General features: G+C 38.9%; 3 protein-coding genes and 1 long non-coding RNA gene across 4 annotated transcripts in view; 2 read left to right on the forward strand and 2 right to left on the reverse strand.

Annotated features, from left to right (window-relative positions):
- The window catches only part of LOC145217487 (uncharacterized), a 44,492-nt gene extending 37,029 nt beyond the window's left edge, over nt 1-7,463 (forward strand). The window contains exon 4 of the long non-coding RNA XR_013857406.1: nt 7,417-7,463. This is a non-coding gene — a long non-coding RNA (uncharacterized LOC145217487). The remainder of the gene's footprint in view (nt 1-7,416) is intronic.
- LOC145217484 (uncharacterized) lies at nt 380-8,469 on the reverse strand. Its single transcript, XM_080084760.1, has 3 exons — nt 8,173-8,469; nt 7,436-7,652; nt 380-1,204 (listed from the first exon to the last, which is right to left on the reverse strand). The coding sequence occupies exons 1-3, from the start codon at nt 8,350-8,352 to the stop codon at nt 936-938; spliced, it is 666 nt and encodes a 221-aa protein (XP_079940886.1). The 5' UTR covers nt 8,353-8,469; the 3' UTR covers nt 380-935.
- Nucleotides 8,470-16,390: 7,921 nt separating this feature from the next.
- Nucleotides 16,391-19,085, reverse strand: LOC145217711 (proprotein convertase subtilisin/kexin type 7-like). Its single transcript, XM_080085045.1, has one exon. It carries the CDS (start codon nt 18,902-18,904, stop codon nt 16,841-16,843), a length of 2,064 nt encoding a protein of 687 aa, XP_079941171.1. The 5' UTR covers nt 18,905-19,085; the 3' UTR covers nt 16,391-16,840.
- Nucleotides 19,086-19,338: 253 nt separating this feature from the next.
- Nucleotides 19,339-22,987, forward strand: LOC145217714 (uncharacterized). Its single transcript, XM_080085049.1, has 2 exons — nt 19,339-19,789; nt 19,855-22,987. The coding sequence occupies exon 2, from the start codon at nt 22,131-22,133 to the stop codon at nt 22,710-22,712; it is 582 nt and encodes a 193-aa protein (XP_079941175.1). The 5' UTR covers nt 19,339-19,789; nt 19,855-22,130; the 3' UTR covers nt 22,713-22,987.
- The last annotated feature ends 1,500 nt before the right edge of the window (nt 22,988-24,487 follow it).

Below are 24,487 nucleotides of genomic sequence, written 5' to 3' on the forward strand. Positions count from 1 at the left end.
GCGTTTTAATGGATTTATAATTTGTATAAACCTGTCGTGTTCGGTAGCGCTGGATCAATGGTAGTCAATTTTGTCGTTCAGAAAACATGACACAGTTGCGATATTGAAACCGATACCTTATTAGCTATCGAATTGCACTTTACAGACTTTGGTCAGACCGTTTCATTTGATTAACAACACATAGTAAGATGGTTAAGTTCAGAAAGCGATGCTCGCTGTATTATTTAGTACAGATTTAATTAAACTTGTGTGGTGTTGTGTGTAAAGTGCGTTACTCTGTTATAACCTTCGTATTTGCTATACCCATTGGCATTCATTTATCAGAATTTCTATTGCGAAAATTCCTTGTCGAATAAAGCAAAATCAGCAAACATGCAAACGAGTTTGGTTGTGCTTGTTTTAAATCGTCGGCAATAAGAAACCGTCTACAAGTTATAAAATGCACGTAAACACAAAACAAAATCACATTGAAGAGATTAGAAGCGCGTTGTGTAATACTACCCATACATAATTGAATATGGATAACGATTTTAAACTAGAAAAAAGAAAATCTATTTGCGTCTTTACATAATCAATTATTCGGTGACGAAGCAAAACGAAACGAAATAAAATAATCATTAGCGACATCTGCCGGCAAGTGGATTGCGTAGTGCGTTCCCCCTAGCGGAACAATATTTGGGAAAATAATAGAAATCACGTACAAAAACTTGCACATACGCTCTATTCCCATTATTGATTGCGGTTTTCATACTGTAAACTTGAAAAAAAAATCAATTACTTTATGTTTTTTAACAAATTTTGACTTTGTCATATGCATGTTGAAGTAAAAGCAGCAAGGTGACAAAAATTACCCAATGAAAGTGAGCGAAAAAGACAATGTAAAGTACATCTTTATCGTCTTTTGAAGCATTTTAAAATCTCAACCTTTCAAATAACTAATTGATTACTCTTCCATCTGGGGAGTTCCCCGACGACGCCTGAGATCCCGAGCTCAGGCTACGGACCTTGTTTTCCTTCTTCCACTTCATCCTTCTGTTCTGAAACCAGATCTTGATCTGTCTCTCAGTGAGGCAAAGAGCGTGCGCGATCTCAATCCTCCTTCTCCTGGTGAGGTAGCGGTTGTAATGGAACTCCTTTTCCAACTCCAAAGTCTGGTATCGTGTGTAGGCTGTTCGTGTACGTTTTGAAGGGTCGTCGTCACCAGCTAAAGAATATAAGATTAGGATTATTTCATACGACAAAAAATGTAACCATTTTTAAAAAACAAATTTTGACATTGTTTTAGCATTAACTGCAAACGGATGTAACGGACATTCACGTTTTAATACGCCAACCCTATATAACAGGCGTTAGAGAGAATGATTCGAACTTCTACTCGCTTTCATACGGGCAAGCGTATAGACTTTAAAAATTCCATGATACTCGATAAAAAATAGACGATTAAATAAATCGAAGTTTCGATATTTTTTACGGCACAGACATGTACTGCAGTACATTGCATGCAAACAAATGCAGCAACTGGACAGTCTCTTAATGACATTGTCAATCACAATATGCATAGCCTATAAGAGGCATCAAACAGAATGAAGCCCATCTTCCAATCATTTTAATGAGACTAGTAGAATCAAACTAGTTCGTTTAACATTTAACAGGTTCGCCCAATTCAAATACAAAGCAAATGAAAAATCACCGGATTTGAGTTTATACCACATTTTAAATGTACAACCCTTGTACATTGAGAGTGTTCTCCCTTTACATAACCCAAACATCAACCTCGTACGAATTTACACAGTGAATACAACTGCACTTGATTACCATTTGACAAGTTCATAATTTACCATTCGTTCCTAGATAGTATTTAGTTGTTTCCTGCATCAAATTTAAATGCAAATCACCTACAATCTGTTTTAGTACCTAACCTGCCGTGACTAGACTACTCTAAAACTTGAAAGTAGTAACCGGATATTATTCACAAATGCTTGTTCTAAGCGCAATTTGTCATTAGTCGACATGAGAATGCAGATGCATCGTCCATTTATTCCAACCGCCAACCTTCTTCCTAAACGTATTTTTGCATTGCTCCCGCATCAAGTCGTGCTCTACAGTTTCCTGCCCACCCACTGTCATATAATACCCCACTCTCTCAGCCCACCATGTCCCATTCATCACCTGTCGGCCAAAAAATAATATGCATCGAGTTCGTAGTTCTGCAGCCCCCATGCCGTACAACGCAAGGCAATAACAGTCAAGGTACTGTAAACAACATACAGGGTCTTGTTATGACATCGTGGTTGGGTTCATTAGCTTGAATGCGGTTCCGTGGGCGTGTTGAAACGACCGTAACTTAACAAGTGGCGCATGTAACTCAAGTGTTTTGTGATCTTGTCACATTGTATGACATTTTGTAGACACGCGCCAAAATTGATCGCTGTACGCTGGCGCGATCTCCGGGTATTTTGAACCGCCTGCGCAGATGCGTATGTATTTTAAGGCGGTGTAGATTGACGAATCGGAAGCAAAGGGCGATGTCTGAGGTCAATTTGCATTGGCTGGCCTTTCTGCTCGCTTCATTTCATTCTGGATATCGATTTGTGTTGTGGGTGCTTTGTAGCTCGGTTGGAATTAGACAAGTAAAAAGTCGGCCCTTCCTTGCGCTTACAAAAAGCATTTTTGTGGAACAGTTTTTTTGTGATAAATGTTCAGACAGATGTTTTCCGATAATCCTATTTGGCGTGCAGCCCAGTTGGAATGCTAGACAAAAATGCCTATCAACCACCTAAAATAAAACACCATTTTAATTTACTTAAAAACTATTGTCCCATTTACTATAAATTGTGGCATTTCTATTGAAATTGAATAAAGACGTCCAGTCGTGTTTAAATTTACTTTATTGCACTAAAACTAAGAAATATAAATTCAAGATGGATAATGGATGACAATCTAGGTTTAGCATCACATCATAAATATTGTCGTGGATTTTTTGTTAAGGTATGTCACCCCGACATTGCCATATCAATAATGTCATATTGTTTTAGTTTCAAAGCATTTAAAACAAAATGGCGGATGGCCCTATTTCGGGACCTGCGTTTGCAATGTTTTGTTTTTCGGTATTTCTTTTGCCGCAAATCGGTACTTAAATGCGTTTTATATTTGATTGCCACAAACGTAAATTATTCTAAGACAGTGGTTCCCAACCTTTTTGTAGTCACGGACCCCTTTTAGAAATTTTATAGGTCCGCGGACCCCCAACGTAATTTAGTCTTGTTATGTTTTTCGTTTCCTGCATTATACTTTATTATACTTTCGTTTTGGGGGCAGAATTTTATTCAACGTTCACAGTCCTTTAATCTCAATAAAGTACTGTACTGTAGCAGTCAAATGCAACAAGAGCCTTTCTGGTGTACAATACTTGAAACAAAGCACAATAAGTTATGTTGTTAATGTGTGTTGTGATGTCACAATGGAGGTAACAATCACAAGTTTTCCTGATCCAGAGGTTTGATAAATGGTTTGCACTCATACGCAGGAATGGAAAAACGCTTTGGGAACTTAAAAATGTTGTACTGCTGTTAATGCTACAAATGTTTGCCTCCACGGACCCCCTGAAAGCAGCTCACGGACCCCTTGGGGGTCCGCGAACCCCAGGTTGGGAACCACTGTTCTAAGACTGTATTGTACGGTGGGCAGTCGTTACCGCCCACGCATTCGACGCATAGTTTTCGATGAAAAATGCTCAATTTAAAAAGCACATTCTTGTAAGAAAATTAGACCCGTTGAAATATAAACATCCGCTTTTTGCGAAATGATTTTAAACGTACGCCATGCCTATTAGCACTCATGAATCAGCAACAAAAACACCAACAACATCTAATAATAAAATTTAAAACTACATGTAATAATATTTTTATACAATGGTATGATGAACATTTAAAAATTATAATAAATGCACACAAACGCCTTTCCCTTAATTTTTTTAATTACTTTAATTTTTCATTTCAAAATGAATTTAACACCAGCAGTAACACAATCGTTTCCATTGATTGTTTAAAAAACACGTACAAAATGGGGAAGAGTTCTATACAACAAACCTTAAAACGAACACACTTCAATTCTTTTGTAAATGACTTACTATTGACAACAGCTAAGTTTAACAAAACGGTAATTATTGCTTATTGTTAATTTTCCACCCAATTCTTCTTGAAAAAACAAAACAAAAAAACTATGGATTATCGATTTCGCTAAACAATTAATAAATTTGCCTCATTCACATGAATGGTTAAAATACTTCAATAAATCAACAAAACCTGATATCTTCCTATTGTGATCGTTACGTTAATTCATTTAACGTAACGATCGACTTTATGAGTAACTAAATCCCTACAAATTTGCATCGCTGTGGTTCAAAATTGTTTAAACAATTTTCATTTTACGATTGAATAGGATTTGGTTTCGCATAACAAGCAGTTCTATAAAATCGACTTTTTGTACTTCATAACCTTTTAACATCGCGCGGCAATTTTAAACTTTTTCAACAATTTCAACAATTGCTTTTTTCCGCTGACTATTTAATGCCATTGTGTCGCTATGTTTTCTTTTTCTTAATCCAACCAACTTCATGTACGCCAAAAGGTTTCGATGGGGAATGCCTAGGCTTTTGTGGTTTCTCCTATAAGCCCCAGACAGTCTCCTTTAGAGTTGTAAACGGGCCTGGAATTGGCGCCCGAGCCCGGCCCGAACCCGGCCCGAACCCGGCCCGAACCCGAATCGTTTTTGAGAAGTCCGTTTAGGCCCGAAAGTTTGACTGACAGGCCCATACATTGCAGCCTGGTGACAGACCAAGACACAACAAACACAATAGACAAGTGGTCTTAAAGCAAAGCGGTTTAGGGCTGTTTGACGTTAGGTGAGGTACAGTCTTAGCGAGTAAAATTTATTCAAAAAAATACTGACAAGTCAGATTTTTAAGAAACCTTAAGCCCGAACCCGACTTACAACTCCCCATTTTACAATACACTGAACTGGCTAAAACAGATTCTGAATTAAACCCCGTCACAATTATAAAGAAGGTACGCCAAGGATCTACAATACTAACATTGGCTATGTTTATGCATGTACACGTGGATTCGATTTGTATGGTCATGTGGAACCCTGTTACACAACGTATCTAGCAAAGCAACGCTTTCAAATAAATTTACGCATTGACTGTCCGAAACAAACCTATTTTGTTTCAATACGAATTTAAAAAAGGTACTTTTACCCAAGCACTAAAACATTCGTGAGGCCATTTTATCACACCAACTTTTTTTTTTAGACATCACTACTTCTAAATCGTGGCAAGTAAATAAGAGCTACCGTAACGAGAAAATCCGTTTTAAAATTTTCTTTCTGTTTTTCTATATTTAAACTGCAACGTCGGTGAAATAAACTGCGAAGAAATATATTTAGACAACAATTTTCTTTTTGGTTTATTGTTTCACGCTTTTCAATAGTAGATTTTGAAGTCCGCTTGGAAATACTCGTGAGTGATATTATTGTTCTTATAGTCTTTGCCAGGTTACGGACAGACATAATAAGCAAAGATTACATTAAAATTTCGAATCTGTCTTCGCTGTTAAGTAGCCGGCGTTTCTTTAAAATTTTCATTATCATTTCCCAGCTAACCGCTATGTAGAAATTAAAGTGTTCCGAATGCTTGAAAACAAATGGCACCTAAATTTACTGTATCTTTGTCCTAACGACATAATGTAATTACTTGTGACAGACAGCATAGTGTTGAGTTACGGACAACTTTGGTTGTTAAAATACTCGGACCCTAGCTCAATATCTCGTGATCTTTGACACACACGTGCCACGCAATCGCAGCGCGAATTAAACCATCAACTGTCCAAGGACAAAGCGCGTACAATCCTCATTTTGCAAGTTGGGCACAATCAACGTGCGCTCAATCATCGTAAAGCGATCTTAGCAATGTAGATGTTGTTTCGTCAGAGCCAGAGTCCGACCTCTTAATTGTTTTTATTGATTGTCGGTCACCAAGGGGTCGGTGCTGTGCGATCAGTCAAAATCCATTCTTGTTGTTTTAAGCGTCTCGGGCGCCATGACCTTCGCGCGACCTTGAAGCGAGCAACGCGGCATGAGGCTTGATTTCTGTACGGATGGTTTATGGCCGTCGTGGACTTCCACATGTGTGATTATTAGTACTGAATTTTAATTGTAGAAAGCTAGCGACTTTACATGCAACGTAATCGGTACAGTTTCGGTTGATTTGAATTTTGCGGTTTTGTGACAATAATGTAAACGCCACATGATTCAAATTTTACGTTATTGTGCCTGTTGGAGCCAATGCATCAATTTTCAATTCACCTATTGAACCACCGATAATCACACAGTGTAAACTCCAAATCAATCCAACCTCTAATACATTAGTTCGTAATTCATTTGGTATTTAAAAATTCACAAATGAAGTATGTATCATGATTTAAATTGTGGCTATATACACCTATATATACAAATTATAACGCGTATTAAATTCGTAACTAAACGGAAAGCTTTTGGAGGACTCGTTGGGAAGTCGTAAACATCTACTTGGGCCAAGCGCGATAGCTGATAGTTTAGATGATGGATGGTTACCATCACGCATACTGTGTTGGAGCTATCAAGTTCCTGGACCGAATGTTTTCAGTAGCAATTGAAATCAACGTTGCGGCTAATCCGTCGTGGCTGGACGTTGCGGAAACCCGAAAAACAATTATCATTTCAGAAGCCTTAGGAAATAGCCAATATGTTTTTCTGGACCGCACCGTATGGATGCATACGAATTCTGCGCGCCGCCATTTTCTTAAAAGCTGTCTCAATTGATTGCGACCTCCAAGCGTGCACAAACTCAATTTAACTACATATCAAAACTAATTAGCCTGAAGTACACCTAAAAGAAACGAAATACATTATTCCACAGATAACATATAAAGCATAGCAATGTGGCAAATCATTCAGGCCAAATAGGCTATGAAGTTATGCATAAACGACACGGGCAATAGTAGCCAAGAAGCGATGTATTTGGGCCATCGCTATTGCACGTGATAATGTTTTATTGGTCGTTTTCGAACCCTTAACCTTTTGTGCGGTGTTTTTGTGCTAAAACATAACTGTACATTATCAACACAAGTGAATTTTAGCGACAGGCCTGTAAGGTTTCTAATTCATTGGTAAATAAAATTGTTGTTTCCCAATGCATTATGGGTTATTTAATCTTTTGTTATTAAATGTTTCTGGCCATATTTAAAGTGAAATAAAATGGTTGGCACCAACAATTGTTAAAAATCTCTAAAAGTGTAAAAAACGACTAGCAAGTATGGAAATATTTCGTCACCCAACATTACACTGCTGTTAAAAACGGTTTCAATTTTTTCTTAACAGCAAAAAAACATGCGCTGACCGTTCTTTGGAAGCATCCAGGAGTAAATCTTTGCTTCGGAGTCGGTCTTCTCTTCCTTGTCCCGTTTTTCCTCCACTTCTGATCCCATAAGAATCCTCGAAACATTGAAAATGGACTGGGAGTTTGGATGCTGATACGAAGACGAGGAGTCGTTTGCAATTGGTTGGGGAAGAAAAGATGCTGCACGTGACCATGGATCAAAGTTGTTGCAGTTGTTCTAAAAATCAGATTTTCTTAGCAAAAGGAAGGTAGATAATTTTTCAAAACGTTAGTGACTGATGATTTTTTTCTATTTCAGAGTAGTAGGCTACCTTTGGTTGTTTCCTGACTGTAATTGTTGGAAAAGTTTTTGAGAAACTTATGTGTAACATAATGAGTTCCCAAATTATAAAAGTGAGTTGAGGACCAAAAACCTTGCATTTACAACATAACGGATCCAAGTGCTGCTATTGACGAAAAGGAAAGTATTCTGCCAAACGTTGGTGACATATTGTTTTTTTTTTCTCTTTCAAAGTAACCATGATAAGTTTTTGAAAGCTAAAGTTTAATAACAAAATAGGCACCCATTAGTGCAAAAGTAGTTAGGGTGCATATTGTGAAAATCTCGCTTTTACAACATACAAATGGCTTTATGTTTTTTAAATAAAGTTGACACCAGTACCACAAACAATATCGACAACTATAAGAACTTGCAATTCAAACTTGTGTTACTAAACATTTAGAATAAATCCTATCACCTGTTGATTATGATATCCTGTTTGATTGTGATTGAACGCTGACTTGATTACACCTTCTTCGGGATTTTTAGAGACATCACACGAATGTGACTGAAACGTCATAGCCATGGCCTGACGTAGCAACGGTCTTGATGCAATTGGAAATTTGCTTTTGAAGAACTCGTTCGCAGATCGATCCATATTTGTGGAATTGAAAAGCACTTGTGGATTTTTGCAGCAATTTGCGAAACAACAAAAATACAACAGCCTTCCTATGTTTGAAACTCCATTACAGCTTTTATTGAAGATCTAAATTAATTTGACTGTCAAAGAGAAGCACCAAATCAACATATGGGACGTTATGGACAAACAAAAATCGAACTACACGATTTTGGGGTGTGTATCACATTCTTTATTAATATGTACTCCTTAATAAAGTTATGAACTAAATATTGCTTTACTTTGCAAAAGTATTTTCCTAAAAAAGCCTTCACGAACCTAAGGAAATTGTTCTTTTTCAAAATGGCGTCCAACGAAATCACTACCTAATAGCAAATACTTTTTGTTTGAAACAAAATCGTCTTGTCTTGGTTGTTTTAAATCTTTTCGAAAACAAGGTCTTTCAATTGTTTTCAACTGTCTGCGAAAGTTTTTATACCAGCACCAGAAAGAATGTCGATTATATAGGCTTAATGACAATGACTGTCTTTATAATCTGAAATCGGAACTTGTTTATTCCAACATAATAATTTTCTATTTTAAAATGTTTCTCTTTATATAAAAACGGGGATTAAAGAGCATCGAAGTGTTTAGCTCCTACACATTGATGTTACAAAATGGCGTTCAACGGTCACGTCGGTCAACATGATGTTTTATCAATTCTAAACCCTCGTTTTAATTGCTCGTACCATATTACAACCATTCCACAGAACACCGTGTTCGAACCACGTAATTTAGACATAACATAACAGTTTTATTAAAAATCTTAAGGTAAAAACAAGAGAATTTACTCCTGTAACAAGGAAATTCTTTTCATCTTTCGCACTGCCTTAACCACACAATTACAACCATTCCTTGTGGTTGAAGTTGTTCTGCTAAATTCAGTTACCAATATTTTGTAAATAAATCTAAATTTAAATTATGGGGTGCTCATGTCAAAAAGGATACTAAAAACGTCCCACCAATATTTTACTCTCAACTAACAAGCATTTAGCAATTAATATGGTTCCAGTTGCAATTCCAACGGATCGGATCTAACAAAGTCACTTGAAAAAGGTGAAATAAACGCGTTCTGACAGCGAAGGTTATTTAACTGTGTTTAACTGGCCAAAATAACTCAACCACAAGCAATATCTTAGCAGGAGAACCACTAACATCACTAAACAGTGTTGCTTCTTAATCTTGACTCTTCCATGAATAGTGGCCCCTTAAGGCGTCTAGACGCTGCGTAAACTCGTCCCCACTGAGCAAGTTCATATCTCTGCCCAGCCCAGCTGACTGCTCGTTGCAAATGAGACGTAGAGATAGCGAGTCCGGGTTGAAAAGTTCGGTTGCTTTTGCGTCCAAGGTCTTACGCCTTGTGGGTTTTATGGCCATTTAGTCGCCACTGATCGCCTGGCAGAAATCAACGAAAGTCACCAGTCCATTAAATTGCATTGGAATTGGACTTGGCCCGACACACCAAATTATGATCAGCGTTTGCTGTAAGGTTACGGATTTAATTGGACGCAATGATTTGTTGTTGACAGTAAAAAAACCCAATTGACCCCTGTGCATTTGGTTTGCATTGAGAACAAGTTGGTAAATTGGATTTTGGGCTTGTTTTAATTCTCATTATTTGTCATGTGAAATCAATTAAAATGTTTTTTAAAGAAAAGTTGTTTTCAAAAATCATTTTTTTTACATTTTAATTGGTTTTGTGTAAAGACGCGGAAAATCTTATCGACCGGAAAAGTGTTTTTGATAAATTTGTGAAAGAAGATAACTTGATTGGTTTCCGTGTTTAGAAACACTAAAATCCTAACATACGATATTATACATGCCACCACTTATAACGCATTAACTAGGAATGCGCGATCAGAAAGGTTAACTGCAGGCGCAGAACAGTTTGCTTATTTATTCAACCTGATTCGGGGATTAAGTCTTTACGTACATTCGCCATCTTCCAAGGCTTCAAGGAATCACAAGCTCGCCGCGACGGCTATTCATAAAGATCACCGCCTCTACTCTGTTTCTTCGGAGAAAAACTTTGTTAAGCCACGTTCCTCACCGTAATCTACACGGCCGCCCGCTGGTCTGCCAAAGCAATAGGCGCTACTATGCGCGGCGCTTGTGTTGCGTTTTGATGGATGATGATTCCGTAGGCTTCACCCGCCTCAAGTGAGGTAGCGTTTTTTTGCCTTTGCCGTTTGGGTTGAGAAAATATCGTGCGTGACTGTCGGCCAGAGGCTGCGAAAGCAAAATAAGAGGCCGCGCTAGAAGGCCAAGGCCATTGTAATGAATAGTGAGTCTAATCCATCACACTCGTGTCGACACTGCGGGTTTTGCGCTTCTTTCCGCTGTGACGGAAACTGATAGACCGACCTAGGTAGGGTACTTCTTTGAACACGCGTTTTTCTTGAAATCCAGGATAGCTCTGCGCTGTCCAGTACAGCCAACAGGAAAAACTATATTCATTACACGCTGTGGGCAGTTCGTAAAGGTTCGTTAATTAGACACATAGGCTGGCCACATGAGTTTATGTAAACACCTCGATTTCAGTAACTTAAAACGTTGAGGCGAAACCTTCAAATTATTTTTGTTTGGCATAGTTTGTAGTTTGTGTGTTATGTCGGTGATACAGTGCCAACCTTCATTAAAAGTTTTTGCAATGGTTTGCTAATTTTTAAACCAGTGGACTTTATTTAATAGCGAAAATGACAAATTTGTTTAATTTTTTACTGTGCTTTGTATCCTAGCTCCTTAAACCGTGACTCGTACCAACTAAATTTTGTGCAATGCACCTATTTAATTTGTCACAAAATTCTTATTACATTTTACAGAGTGGTCACCTTTGAAAAATTACAATCAGACCAAAAATATTAGTAATGGAAAAACACAACTACCGTACACTTTCAGTTGGACTTTCACATTTTGGGGTAGGTATACACATTTAGCGACGGGTAAACAATAGTATAACTACTCAAGTTTGTTGTGTTTCTTGTCCTACTGTATCAATGCAATGAATATAGGCAAGTTCAAGAAAAGTCAATTTTTTCCAACTTCTAAAGACAAATTCTGGTTTGATTACTTCCTCTCCGCTTTCAATGGCATTTCGTAAGCATCACTCGGACGTTCTTCTGTTTTACGAATTGATTCGTAAACATTCTGAAACAAAGTTATAAAGCGAACGCATTAGGCTGTGACTTTTTTGAAACAGGTTAAGTTGACGTTGTAACAGACAACTTGAAATGATTGTACCTCACCTGCCCGTTAGGCTGAGTTGGACTGAAAACCATATAACCGTGTTGGTCTGAAACGATATCAGTTACTTTTGCTGGTTTTCTTACTAGTTATCAGAAATCAGGAAGAACTAAAGCTGACCGAAGGTGTTATTTTACTTAAAAGCCTACAAAAAAATAACTTGACTTTTACCTGTCGACACATCAACGTCCTCAACTAGGTTTTCGTAAACTTTCTTCTGTGCATCATTCTGCTGAAAAAAGTCAAAGTAATATTGTTTACATTAATTGTTTGGTTGGAACTTCGCAAAAAGTCATACCGATGTCGGATGTTGCTGGTTCGGGTGTTTTTCAGGCGACTGATACTCATTTTCCGCCTCTACTATTATCTCTGCAATACATAACAAACTGAATGTCGTGCTTAATCCGCACATACCGTTAAGATTTCATTGTTCAAACTGTCGTAGCACTGATTTTGATAACTCAAACTTCTGGCAACTTTGCAAAACACGTATTGACTGTAAAGTGGAGTGAAATATAGTTTCTAAGAAAATCTGGTGGCACAAGCCCGAAACCCCGCCCTAACCCGAAGCATTTAGAGCCTAAGCGCTGTCTGACTTTAATGTCTGTACCGAATGGCGCTGTAGCCTACTACAGAGTTGTAAACGGGCCTGAAATTGGAGCCCGTAACCGTCCCGAACCCGAAAGCACAAGCCCGAAACCCGTCCCGAAGCCCATTCCATTTTGAAAAGCCCGTTTAGGCCCGAATCAGGCACGTTTTTTGAAGAAACCTTATCCCGAACCCGGCCGGAAAAGACCGACCCGACTTACAACTATGCTCTACTAACTGTAGATTTTCTACGCATGTGTGTTTTCTCCGAATTTATAGACCAGATATAATTACCACTAGGGTCAGGTAATTTAATCATACCGATCGAAGAAAAGCATCCCTTCGAACTTTGCTTCATCCACAGAACCAATGTTGCACCTCCAATGACAATCAGCAATGCAGCTACACATGCACCAAGAATGGTTGGTAGATTGGAATGACTTGATTGGGTAGTGGTTGTTGCCTTGGTGATGGTGGGCGTTGCTTGATTAGTAACCAACACCTCGAATTTAATCAGCGTTTCAGAAATGGCGGATACAATTTTGAGAGTGTATGATCCATTATCAGACTCCGTCACCTTTAGCATTACGATGTATAAGATCGATTTTAGACACAGTTCGATGCCAACGGTCCCTTCTATTTTGTCATTTATGTGATTATTATACGCACAGGCGCCACCGGTGGTAAACCGAGGACCTTTGTGAGGGACGTTACGTGTGCAGAACAGATTTTTTTTCGTTTAACTAGTGCGCATGCATAAAGCGTATTGGAGAAAATGATTATATATCCACAATGTAATTGTTGACCTTTTCTCTCACGAAGAAAAGTACGTGTCGGTCTTGCTGTGTTTCCAAATTGGCAATGGCATCATAGGAAATTTTCGTATCTGCAACATATATACATTTGACATGTTGGTAACTTACACACTTTTACTTCAAATTGTGAGTCTGGCTTCCAGTGACGCGTGCATGTTTTTATTTTGGCTTTGCGGTATTCTTACCGTTTTTGATCAAACTTATTTGCGTTGCTGGTGGGTTTGCAAAAAATGTAATGGAACAATTTCCTTTTGTGCCAACAATCCATTCGCACACTGTGGTAGTATTGGAATACGCATCTGTAAAGAAATAATGACAGGTACCAAAATTGCTGGTGCTTGTATATGTACAAACATTGAAGATGCTTACAAGAGACGTTAAGGAGGATAGTTCTGGATTGTCCTAGGTCTCCATATACTACAGTGTAGTTTGAAAAGGCTTGGCAAGCAATGGTTTTTCTGTCCCATGTGGGTGTAAGGGAAACGGTCATACTGGAACCAGCAGCCTGTGTACATTATTTTGATACAGCAACGATTTGTAAATTTGCAGCACCAATGGCAGCTTTAAACGCTGAACTAACTTATCAACTTAGATGGCTGTTCCGAGTTTAATAATTACTTTACAAAAATTACAAGTGAAATGTAATTTACACAATTTATAACTTATTGTTTATTAGACAAATCCAAGCAATGCATTAAATGGACTTCCCACGCCAATATGGATGCCTTCTAATTATTAAAGTTGTTCTAATAGTGGGTGGACTTCGTTTAAACTCACACGAACCTTTATCTTGTTTCCGTTAATGAGAAACTGTACTGACGTCACTGGTGGATATACGTCACTGGTATAGTTGCAAAAGAAAGCTACGTTGGTTCCGGATAAGTAAAGTTCTTCAATCACCAATACCACAGATGGCACTAAACCAATATAAATTGGCTTTAGTTTCCTTTGGCCAAAAGTAACGAATTACACTGACTAATTGAACAGTCAAGATAAAGTTATTACTGTTCCAGCATTGCAACGTATGCTGACTTTCCCAGTTGGCGGATGCAAGGCATACAGTTTGATTGGTCGCTGATGTTTTTGTTGAGTTGACGTCATGAAGAATCCCCTTGGCTCGACATTGAAAGATTCCTCTTGAATTAAATGTGTTGGACGTCGATGTCACTGCAAGATGCCTGCTGATGTTTAATGGACATCCTGCATAGCAAAACACAAAACAGTTAACAACATGAATTACATACGAACAAAAATTCGATATGCGTTGATGTTTGTTTTGTCGGTCCAAAAAACACCATGGGTTCCAATCCCACCTCAGGTGTAGGTTTCTGTCAAAACTTTATCCCCCACACTTAGAGCTTCAGCAATTCACTTTAGGATACGCAACCGAAAAAAAGAAAAAATGCTTTTACCTTTAACGTTCAGGACAATAGAAGCAAATTGCTTGGTGTAACTATAAATTCCAATGGACCTTCCATTTTCGTATTCAAGAACGCCAACAACTGTCATTTTGACGACAGTAGTCGTTGTTCTGTTGCCGTTCTTAGCAGTACCCCTTTGAGAATGAGAATTTAAGAATTAATCTTGTTATATGGCATTGTTCATGTAAGGTATGGCTAAACTTTTATCACTAGCGCATTTTACCACACTTGTGTTGTGCATGAACTTATTGTGTGTTAGTAGACAGTGTGAACACATAAACGTGTCGGAGAGAAATACGTTCAAATTTTATGGACCGAAATTCACTCACCATGAAAAGACAACAGGGCTCCCTGAATTAATGTTTGTTGGAATAAACTGCGCAGCGCCTTTTTTAATGGTAAGAGTCCCAAGGACTTTCTGTAAAATCAGTACATTTCAAGTTTGAAATACTGGTTTCTGTGGTCTATTGCAACAAACTATAGTAATGAGCAGTATTTGCTTATGCTAACATTGTATTTATTCCATCTGACAGTATCGGAAAAGTTCTCCCAGGTGTCAAATCGAGTTGTAACGGTGAAATTCGAACCAATTGCTTGTGTTGGCCATGGAAACTTTTCCACAACCGAAAACCGTATTTCCTCGCCGGAAACATATATAACTAAAAAAAAGGTTTTTTGCGTGTTGAAGTAAAAATGTGCTTTAAACGTTAAACACGCATTTTGGACAAACAGTTCGTAGGCTATTCTACGAGCTACTAATAAAATTTTATCTAACTTATTGCAAACTCACCTGCAAACAACAGAAATAACTTTCCCAAAATTTTTGCCATTTTTTCGATATTGTTTTAAAATTTTGCTTCTGAACAGGTAGGCCTATATAAAGATAAAAGGACTACAAACAAATACTTGGAAAGCATATAACAACCTTCTCAACTTTTGCAACATCTACTTGTCAATCTGAAAAAATACTATAACGCCCATTTACGTAAAAGGTACATAAGTTACCATGTCGGATACATTCCACTTTCGCCTCTTCACTGGAAGCAGAATGTTGTGTAGGTTCTGCTTGTTATGGCGTGAGTCGTTGTGTTCTCTGACCAATTGAGGACTTTGTGTGTCCGACTAAATCTGCCCAGACTTTTTTTCGGTATAATTTTTCTTGTTAAACGTTACTGTCCCCTCCCTATCTCGGGTCGTTGGCTTAACAATCCCATTCGGTTCATCCCACCAATGGAATAGCCCCTAGCAAAACGACGTCTTGCAAGAGCGGTGGAGCTGCAACGCAGAAGGTCATCATAGATATGTTGTGTAATTCACTGTTTTACTTTCAATTCCTTCATAACGTTTCAACGTTGAGCAATTTCCGATTGGTAATCGTTTTGACAAGGCGAAATAAACTCAGCTCAAGTTGTTAGCTTCATTAACTTAAAGCCAATTGAACAGATTCGCCGTGTACATGAAGCTACCCATAAGTTGTTTAATTGTGTCCAGCAAAATGAATTGTTTTTTTAACTTGTTTCAAGATTTGACCGAAGTTTCACGTTAGCTTCCATATGGGTTCAACAACATTACGCCCAGCAAAAAAATAATTACATTACACGGCAAGCTGAGTGAGAAATCATCTTTGACTTTTACTTGCAGGCTTGAGTCAAAATCTTTCCTTTAAATCAGTGGTCGGCAACCGCCGGTCCGCGAGTAGTTCGTTACCGGGCCGCATAATTTTTCAGGTTAAATGCTCTAAAACATTTTGCTCATGTATCCCGGGGATGATAAACTAATTTAGGCGTTTTTATTGCTAGATATATGTAGCTTTTTGAAGACCGGTCCGCGATAAAATTTTAGTTTCAAAAACGGTTGCCGACCCCTGCTTCAAATAACTCTTTGATATTTTGGCAGACACCCCAACTAAAAACGATTTCCTGTTTAATTTGTCAAAAAGCAGAAGCAATGCAATGCAAGTGGCACCATCTGTTTATCGCACACAACAAAATGCAATCGTCAACACGCCAAATAAAACGGGAAATTTTGTTTTTAGGTAAAGTTAACACATGTGCACTTTTCGATGGGAAATATTTTTTAACGTAGCACATTTGACATGTATAATGTATACAAAACAGCTTTCGTTGTTACATTTTTTGCTATACTTCTAGATTTCAGAATAAAAAACAAAAACAACACAGACCTTTGCTTTTAAACATAACATAAAAAAGCAGAACCTAAATAGAGCAATGTCAGCTTCATATATAATCAACATCATATACACAAAAGAAGGTCTAATATTTTATGCAGTTTTAGGAAAACACTGAAAGTGCATGAACTTTTTTATAACACAATCTAAAAAAGTTTTATGAAATCATGATTCATTGCACATTAACAAATAATAATGTAGTACAAGTTGATGCTTCATTTGTTTTCTTCTTCTTCCTTATAGCAAAAAGCAAGGTCTAAACTGTAATAAACACCCCAAAACACAAAGAAAAATGACAGCAACACTAGTAAGTGAAGGGTTCTTTCTGATAAAGCTTCAGTAACATCAAACAATAGTGGTGTTCCAGCAGGACAAGAAAAGTTTGCATTAATATTCCCACTAAATGAATTCTGAAGCATTTTTTGTCGATTGGCAATGTCTGATGTTGTCAAATTTGAACCATAAATCTGAATTTGCCAACTTTTCAGGACATTCACTTTTGCTTGCTTTCTTGAAGTGTCATAGATTTTTAACTGATACTTCCCATAAGAGGATTCTCCCCAACATTTTACAGTCATGAAAGTCCAATCTGATAAACCAGCGTCTGATTTGTCTTTTTTCCTTGGAAATATAATGGATTCTGTACCACTTGGGCACACAATCACAAATTTTAAGCTTCCCCTAAAACTGTGCTTGACATTAACGGTAACAAGCACTGATTCCAAAGTATTTATCATGTGGTCTAAGCTTTGCTGAACAGAAACTTGGCACTCAACTGTCAAAGGTTTAGTTACAGATTTTACTATTGCCAAGTTGTGCCCAGGACAAGTTGGTTGGTATGTCGTCAACCAAGGAACACTTTCCCATACTTTAGCTGCATTTACCAGCCTCCAAGCATTCAACTGTCCGAATCCATGCTGGTTGCTATGAAAAAAGCCAGCAGCATTTTGAACCCAATTATCTTTGGCTGAAGATGCATATTTGTCACTGTTTAATGGTATTGATGTCAACACAATGATGTGCTGAATGTCCCTCCATTGCAAACAAGGCCTCACTTCAAGCATCAGTGCTATCATGCCAGCAGCCAAAGGGGTAGCAGCAGATGTTCCTGTATGTTGTGTTGTACACTGTTGTGAGCGATGGCCAAGAGTCCAATCAGTTGTGGCAATGCTTCGACCAGGGGCACCACTGCTAACAGTACAAGCTAACATTGATGTGCACTGTTCAGCATAGGAAGGTGTTTGTCCATATTCATTTATTGCACCGATGGTTATTGTATAAATAGAGTTTGCATAGCCATCATAATTACAGTTATCATCATTGTCTCCACCATTTCCACTGGCAACAACAAAAACAGAACCAAAACCAGACCTTCCTGCAACAATTCCATGTTTTAGAGCAGTTTGGGCAAGGTTTCTTGGTCCATCAACAGTTTTTCCATCATCCTCGGGACCCCATGAACAGCTGTATACATCATTGACATCCATGTGCTTATTGAATGCAGTTGCTTCCAGTGAGTCTGTCATTGGACCATCTAAAATTCTGATCCCACTAAATCGTGAATCATATGCAATGCCAACTCCACATACTGAGTTTCTCACAGCTGAAATTTCACCAGCACATCTAGTCCCATGCTTGTTTTCTTCTGCTTTGTCATATTCTGGAGAAGGATCATCATCATCTGAATTTAAATCAAAACTGCCATTTGCACAGTAGTTGTCTTTTAGATCTGGATGCCTCCATTCCACCCCATCATCTATGATAGCAACAACCACTCCTTTTCCAGTGATACCCATGCCCCATACACCAGTCACATTGCAGTCTAAGCCAGATGCCTTTGAATTATACAAATGCCATTGCTCTTGAAATAAAGGGTCCCGAAATGAACTCATATCAAACAGTTTGTTTTTATTATTTATAAAGCGCCGCTTGTCTCTTTTGAGAATTTCTTGATGTTCTGTCCATTCTATTTTTGGATGATCAAGCATCTGTTTGTTAGAAGACCTTGTGTCATTTGGAACAAATACATAGTACCCCTTGAGCTCACCAACTTGACCAAGATTGATGAAACCTAACTCATTTGCTACATAATTTGCTTCTAAAATGAGTGAGTCCTTTTCCTGACTTGAATCAGAATTCAGTTTTACGGACCAAGTGTAAGACAGGCTGGATGTTTTATGTGTTTGCAAGTAACTATTAATTGTAGGTAATATGTGCAATTCTGCTTTTACAATTGTTAATACCAAAAGCTGCACTCCAACAAAGAACAAACACACCATAGTGTTCCTGATGTGTGTGTCCTCCTATTCATATCTAGGCCAGCATATGCTTATGTAAGACATGATTTATGATTAGCATATATCAACGCCAATCGCATGACTACAAATTGCCCATTTATAAATTTCAGGGCAATAGCATGCTAAAAAACCTTTAAAAAGTTTGGAAAAGTTAATGTAAAACTGTCACAATTTGAAACATCACCCATTTCTTAAATCTACTTATGGTGTAGTAGTTAAACTAAAAATCGTTACAATTGGACAAATATCGTCTTTTTAAGTCAACGTAAAAAAGAAGTTTCTCAAACAATAATATTATTTTATAGACTGAAAAAAACACCGCTTTTTTAGATGTCGGATGAGACGAAGGTTCCGCGAAATTATTCATGCGTGCTACAATCCACGTTTGCGGCAAACTTTGTTCGCAAAGCACAAACTGACGTTGTTTCTGAAAACGAAGTAAAAAGTTCAGTTTGTCTTTCGTTGAAAAGCGGCGGTAACAATTTTGATGGCGTTTAGATAAGTACCATAATTTGGTGTGAAATTTTTTGATTTGCTTTCAGGAATAATTAAAAAAAAAATGTTAGTGTTGTGAAATTTCACCAGACTCCAACATTGAACAACATCCAATGATCAAAACAATATACAACCATGGTCTTGCCTGTGTCCATTCCTGCACAAGAGGATATTAATTCAATATAGTATCAACTGGCTTTGATTTTGGTATTTGGTACAGCATTAATATATGTTTGCATCTATTTTGACTTGTGACGGTACCAAATGGTTCTTTTCGGACAGTGATTGAGATTGGACAGTGATTGAGATGAAAATGAGATTTCATTTATGACATGAAGTGATTCTTGCATCAGTAATTAACTCAATAAAATGGTGAGTATATGTTTACTATAGAATCTTTACAAAAAACAGGGTCCTTATTTGTCGCAATGTTTTAGAAATTCATCACCACACTAAAAAATAGCAAGCTTACACATCTTTGGGGAAGTCCACATTTTACCAACGACTTTATGTGTTGCATCAAAATGCTTCTGGATCAATTTGAAAACTTATCCTCGAAACATTAAAGGTAATGCATTGGTATTAGTTCAGTTTGTTTTTATTTCAAACCCCTACTGCTACTGGTAGATTGATATAAGTGAAAACCTAAAATATGCTAAGCAATTTTAAAAGACTACAGATTACAAAGCAAGTAAAGATTGCCTTCTTCAAAAGTCAATTGGAACTCTGATGAATTGCTGGAAATTAAACTTTGGGAAAGTGACAGCAACAGTTATGTGAAATTTTCATCTGATGCATTGATCTCAGAAAAGTTGACTGAAAAACAGCTTTTAGGCATAGTTAATTGAAACCAATGAAAAAATAATGAGCTAATTCTAACAATATTTCAAATTACTTTCAATGTGGGCAAAAAGATTCAAGCCAGTATTTAGGTGAAAAACATCACAACGTTTCGACTGTTTCTTCTGTCATCGTCAGGTGAATTAAAACCAACAGAAGGGATGTGACTTGGTAAAAGTTACGGCAAAGTTAAAGATAAAAGCAACTTTCACTGTGTCGGTGGTAACAGTCGTCTTCCCACTTTCAAAATAATTAAGTCAGTGCCTCCTTAGCCGACAGGCAACCTGGAACCCCACAAAAGTGAAATGATATCAAAACACAACCATTCTGTTGTGTAACACCACTGCCTGCTTTTTTGCATGTCCAACATGTATATATCAGGGAGTCGAACCGCTTGTCATACGGGTTCAGGTTCGGTTCGGGTTCACTTGGTTTTGTTTTTAACGGTTCGGGTTCGGTTCAGGTTTTTAAAAATGTATATTTTCGGGTTTTGTTCCGGTTCGGGCAAATTATCCGGTCCGAACCGGTTTGCGGTTTTTAAACCGGTTCAAATTTTTATTTGTTTTAATTCCAATTCCACCCATCATCACCCTGGCCTAATCAAACTCCAAAAAATTTTTGCCCGAGCACTGTTAATTTTGACACGCCCTATAAGTGTTATCTCGCGTATTTTTCAGTGCGCTGTTTTGAAAAAAATCACAAATTAAAAAAGACCGCATTTTTTAGTGGTTCGATTCCGGTTCGGGTCCAACGCCAAACAAAATATAGGGTTCAACTCCAGTTCGGGTTTTTGAAAAATCGTAATTAGCGGTTCGGGTTTACAGAAATTAACCGCTCAAACCGGTTCGCGGGTTCAGTTCCGGTTCGACTCCCTGGTATATATATAGCGAGACGTCATAAATTGTTTGGCAAAACTTTTGTCAGAGGGAGACCAAACGCTGGGCTACTGTACAGAACGCAGTGTCAGTATTTGTGTGTGTTACGAATAAAATTACAACTTTCTTTATTGCACTGTTTTGCCACTTGTTTAGTTTGTTGTTTTGTCACTATATGTTTTCCTTTTCTCGTAATATGATTTATTGGTTTATTGCACAGTTTTGTTATTGCTTTGGTCTGTTGGTTCGTCGACATACGTTCATACGCGATTCATTTCCATATGTTGCGAACATTATTATCTTTGTTTATTCGTTTTCTGTCCCGGCACTACGTTTGGTTGTTGCACTGTCACTATATGTTATCCGTCTTTTCTGTTTGTGTTTCACCATTGGTGTTGTTTTACGTAGGTTTCTCAACCTACCTTGCGTATATTTGTTTCTCACAGCAGACTTTCATTTTGTTTTATTTCCTATTCGTTTCGAATGCAACCCACCGTGTTGCCTTGGCATTCCTGCGCGTGTCCCTAATTACGAACATCCTCGGGACTTAGCTTAATTTGCCTCAAGAATAACTGCTGTTTTCTCCTCGTGGCTGGCTCCCTAACGTGAGGGCTGTGAAAATGTGATCAGGCAGACTTGGTTGGTCGGCCTTGGTAGAACGTGCTTTTTGGCTTGTGAGATCTTTTATCTATTTGTCCGTTTTTACATCGTGTTTTTAAGTGCTACGTTGGCCCGATTGTGTTGTCGAGAACCGTGCTTATTTTACTCCGCTTTTATAATAAGAACAAAGGATATATTGCATATTTTGTTACTGTTTTGCAAAAGAATTAAGAGTAGCGCGCGGTCTAGTTATTGGTTTTACCGGCTAGCCGTTAGAGCAGCGTCCTGAACCTTAGGCGCAGAAATAGTAGCGCTACAAATTGGCGAGCACGCCAGGACGCTGCAGCCGCGCACGACCGCGCGCTTCACTGCCGACCAAGTAAGTTGATTTTATTTTCATGGCTTTGAACGTGTGTATGAACCCGCCCCGATTTATGATCGGTGATGATTTTAATAGTTTTATTGAAGTTTTTAATTCGTATTGTGCAAGCGTGAAAGCGACAGAAGAAGTCAAAAAACATTTACTGCTTACGCACGTCGACAAAGATTTTTTGTGGGACTTAACTGATGGTGCTAATGTGTATAAGTACTCCTTTGACGAATTGGTATCCAAAGCAAAAGAACATGATTTTAACCACGGCCAAGTGCTGCGCCACGATCTTATGGATAGGGTACAACAACCAAACGAATCCCCACGGGCCTTCGTATATGCACTGCAATCACTGGCCGATAGAGGGTACCCTAAGGCAGAAGACGCCCACGTTAAGAACGAAGTGCTATTTCTGGCGCTTGTCAAGGGGCTATCTGATCGAAGTTTGGCTTCTGACGTTGTGCGCAACGTAAAGTCCAGAGAGTTTGTCGCTGCAGCAAAGGTCGCCATAGGCGCCGGGCCCCCAAATCCCTCCTTGCGTTTTCCAGTTTCAGGGTTGGAAAAGCGACCGGAGACCCAAGAAGTGCCGAGATGCCATTCAGCGGATTGACGCCAACCTTCAACAGTGTATGTCGTCCTTCAGACGCGATTTAGACGCCATGCGCGCGGACATTGTTCAGTTTCGGGCAGACATATGTACAAAACCGGATAGGTACAACCGCACTGCACCAACAAGGAACGGTAAGCCTAGTATACGTGCATGTTTTGCGTGTGGTTCACGAGAGCACCTGGTTCGAAGTTGTACAATGGGCAGACCAAACAGACAAACAAGCAAAGATTTAATTCCGGTTGTTCGTAGCGCAACAAGGCCATCTGCAACGTCACCCCGGGTGGTGAAGAAAAGAGAGGAAACTTGTCCAAAGCAGCAGCATGTCGCCGAAACGTGCAGCGTCCGTGAAAAACTCTACCGGTATGTAAATATTAAGATCTGCAAACGTCGGGTATGTGCCCTGGTTGATACGGGGGCGTCTGTAACTGTTATTCACAAGCGCGTATGGGACTCGCTGTCCAAAGGCGAAGCTTGTCTATCGCCTGTTCCCAATACCGTTAGGTTTTCTAATGCCGACGGGGGCGAGCTACTTATAAACGGGCAATGTAACCTGACGATCGAAGTCGGCAACATCACTGACGAGTTTTTGGTGTACGTGACCTCTAACATTCAAGAAGATTGTATACTTGGTTTAGATTTCCTGCAGCGTAACCACTTTAACCTATGTTACGAAAACCGAACACTTTGGAGCAGGAGTTGCACGTTACCGCTACTGAGTTCGCGATTCAACCTGAAAGGAGCTGACGTGTGCTTGATTCAGCAAGCAACTCTTCCTGCACACACTGAGGTATGTGTCTGGGGGTAAATTAGACCTTGAGGTGGATGAACAACACCTTCCTATAAACACGACTGTTATGATCGGAAAGCTTTCCGCCTTTCAGGCAAAATACGGCGCGTTGGGTGCTACATATCTAACTAACTGTAAAAATCACAAAGTACCGGTGTATCTGGCGAATTTAACAGACGACCCTATTCGTTTGTCGAGCGGGTGTCGAGTAGCAAGGTGTTGCCCAGTGACGGGTACGGGGGACGACACTGCCTTAGGAAATGATACGTGCGAAATAACCGGCCAAACTGCCCCGCAACCATGTGCTTGTAATGGAGGCCGGTGTGTGCGTTCTTATTCTGTAAGTCGTGTTTCCAGGTCCGAAACCCAACAGGCCACATACGCGAACTCGGAACGCCAGGTGCTCGAAGATATAAAAGTTGGGGACCACATAACCGAACGACAACGCAATCGAGTCTTCGATCTAGTGCGTGCGAAGCTACAAGCTTTCACGACCGAAGGAGGGAGCTTGGGCCGTACAGACCTGGTCCGGCATACCATTGACACGGGCGATCATCCACCAGTAAGACAGCCACCTAGGAGGATGGCGCCTCATGATAAAAGAAAAGTAGAAGAAATAGTAAGAGGTATGCAAGACGACGGACTTATAAGACCTTCGCAGTCGCCATGGTCAAGTTCAATTGTACTTGTGCGTAAGAAAAACGGCGAAACTAGGTTTTGCATAGACTACCGACAAGTAAACCACCTCACTAAGAAAAACAGCTATCCTATTCCTAGGGTAGACGATAGCCTGGACGAGATGTCCAACTGCAAATATTTCTCAACCCTCGACTTAAAATCTGGTTATTGGCAGATACCCATGGAGAATAAATCTAAAGAGAAAACTGCGTTTGCGAGCCATCTTGGTTTGTACGAATTTAATGTCATGCCCATGGGTTTATCAAATTCTGCGGCTAGCTTTCAGCGCCTCATGCGCATCGTTTTAGCT

Source organism: Phallusia mammillata, chromosome 3 (assembly GCF_965637545.1).
Source record: "Phallusia mammillata chromosome 3, kaPhaMamm4.hap1.1, whole genome shotgun sequence".
Classification (NCBI taxonomy): domain Eukaryota; kingdom Metazoa; phylum Chordata; class Ascidiacea; order Phlebobranchia; family Ascidiidae; genus Phallusia; species Phallusia mammillata.

Excerpts from the sequence above, each read along its gene's own strand:
- LOC145217711 (XM_080085045.1), bottom strand. The coding sequence starts at position 18,904 with ATGGTGTGTTTGTTCTTTGTTGGAGTGCAGCTTTTGGTATTAACAATT.
- LOC145217484 (XM_080084760.1), bottom strand. The coding sequence starts at position 8,352 with ATGGATCGATCTGCGAACGAGTTCTTCAAAAGCAAATTTCCAATTGCA. Across the intron at positions 7,653-8,172 it reads CAGGATATCATAATCAACAG|AACAACTGCAACAACTTTGA; the intron begins GTGATAGGATTT and ends TCTGATTTTTAG. Across the intron at positions 1,205-7,435 it reads CTGGATGCTTCCAAAGAACG|CTGGTGACGACGACCCTTCA; the intron begins GTCAGCGCATGT and ends TATATTCTTTAG.
- LOC145217714 (XM_080085049.1), top strand. The coding sequence starts at position 22,131 with ATGGCTTTGAACGTGTGTATGAACCCGCCCCGATTTATGATCGGTGAT.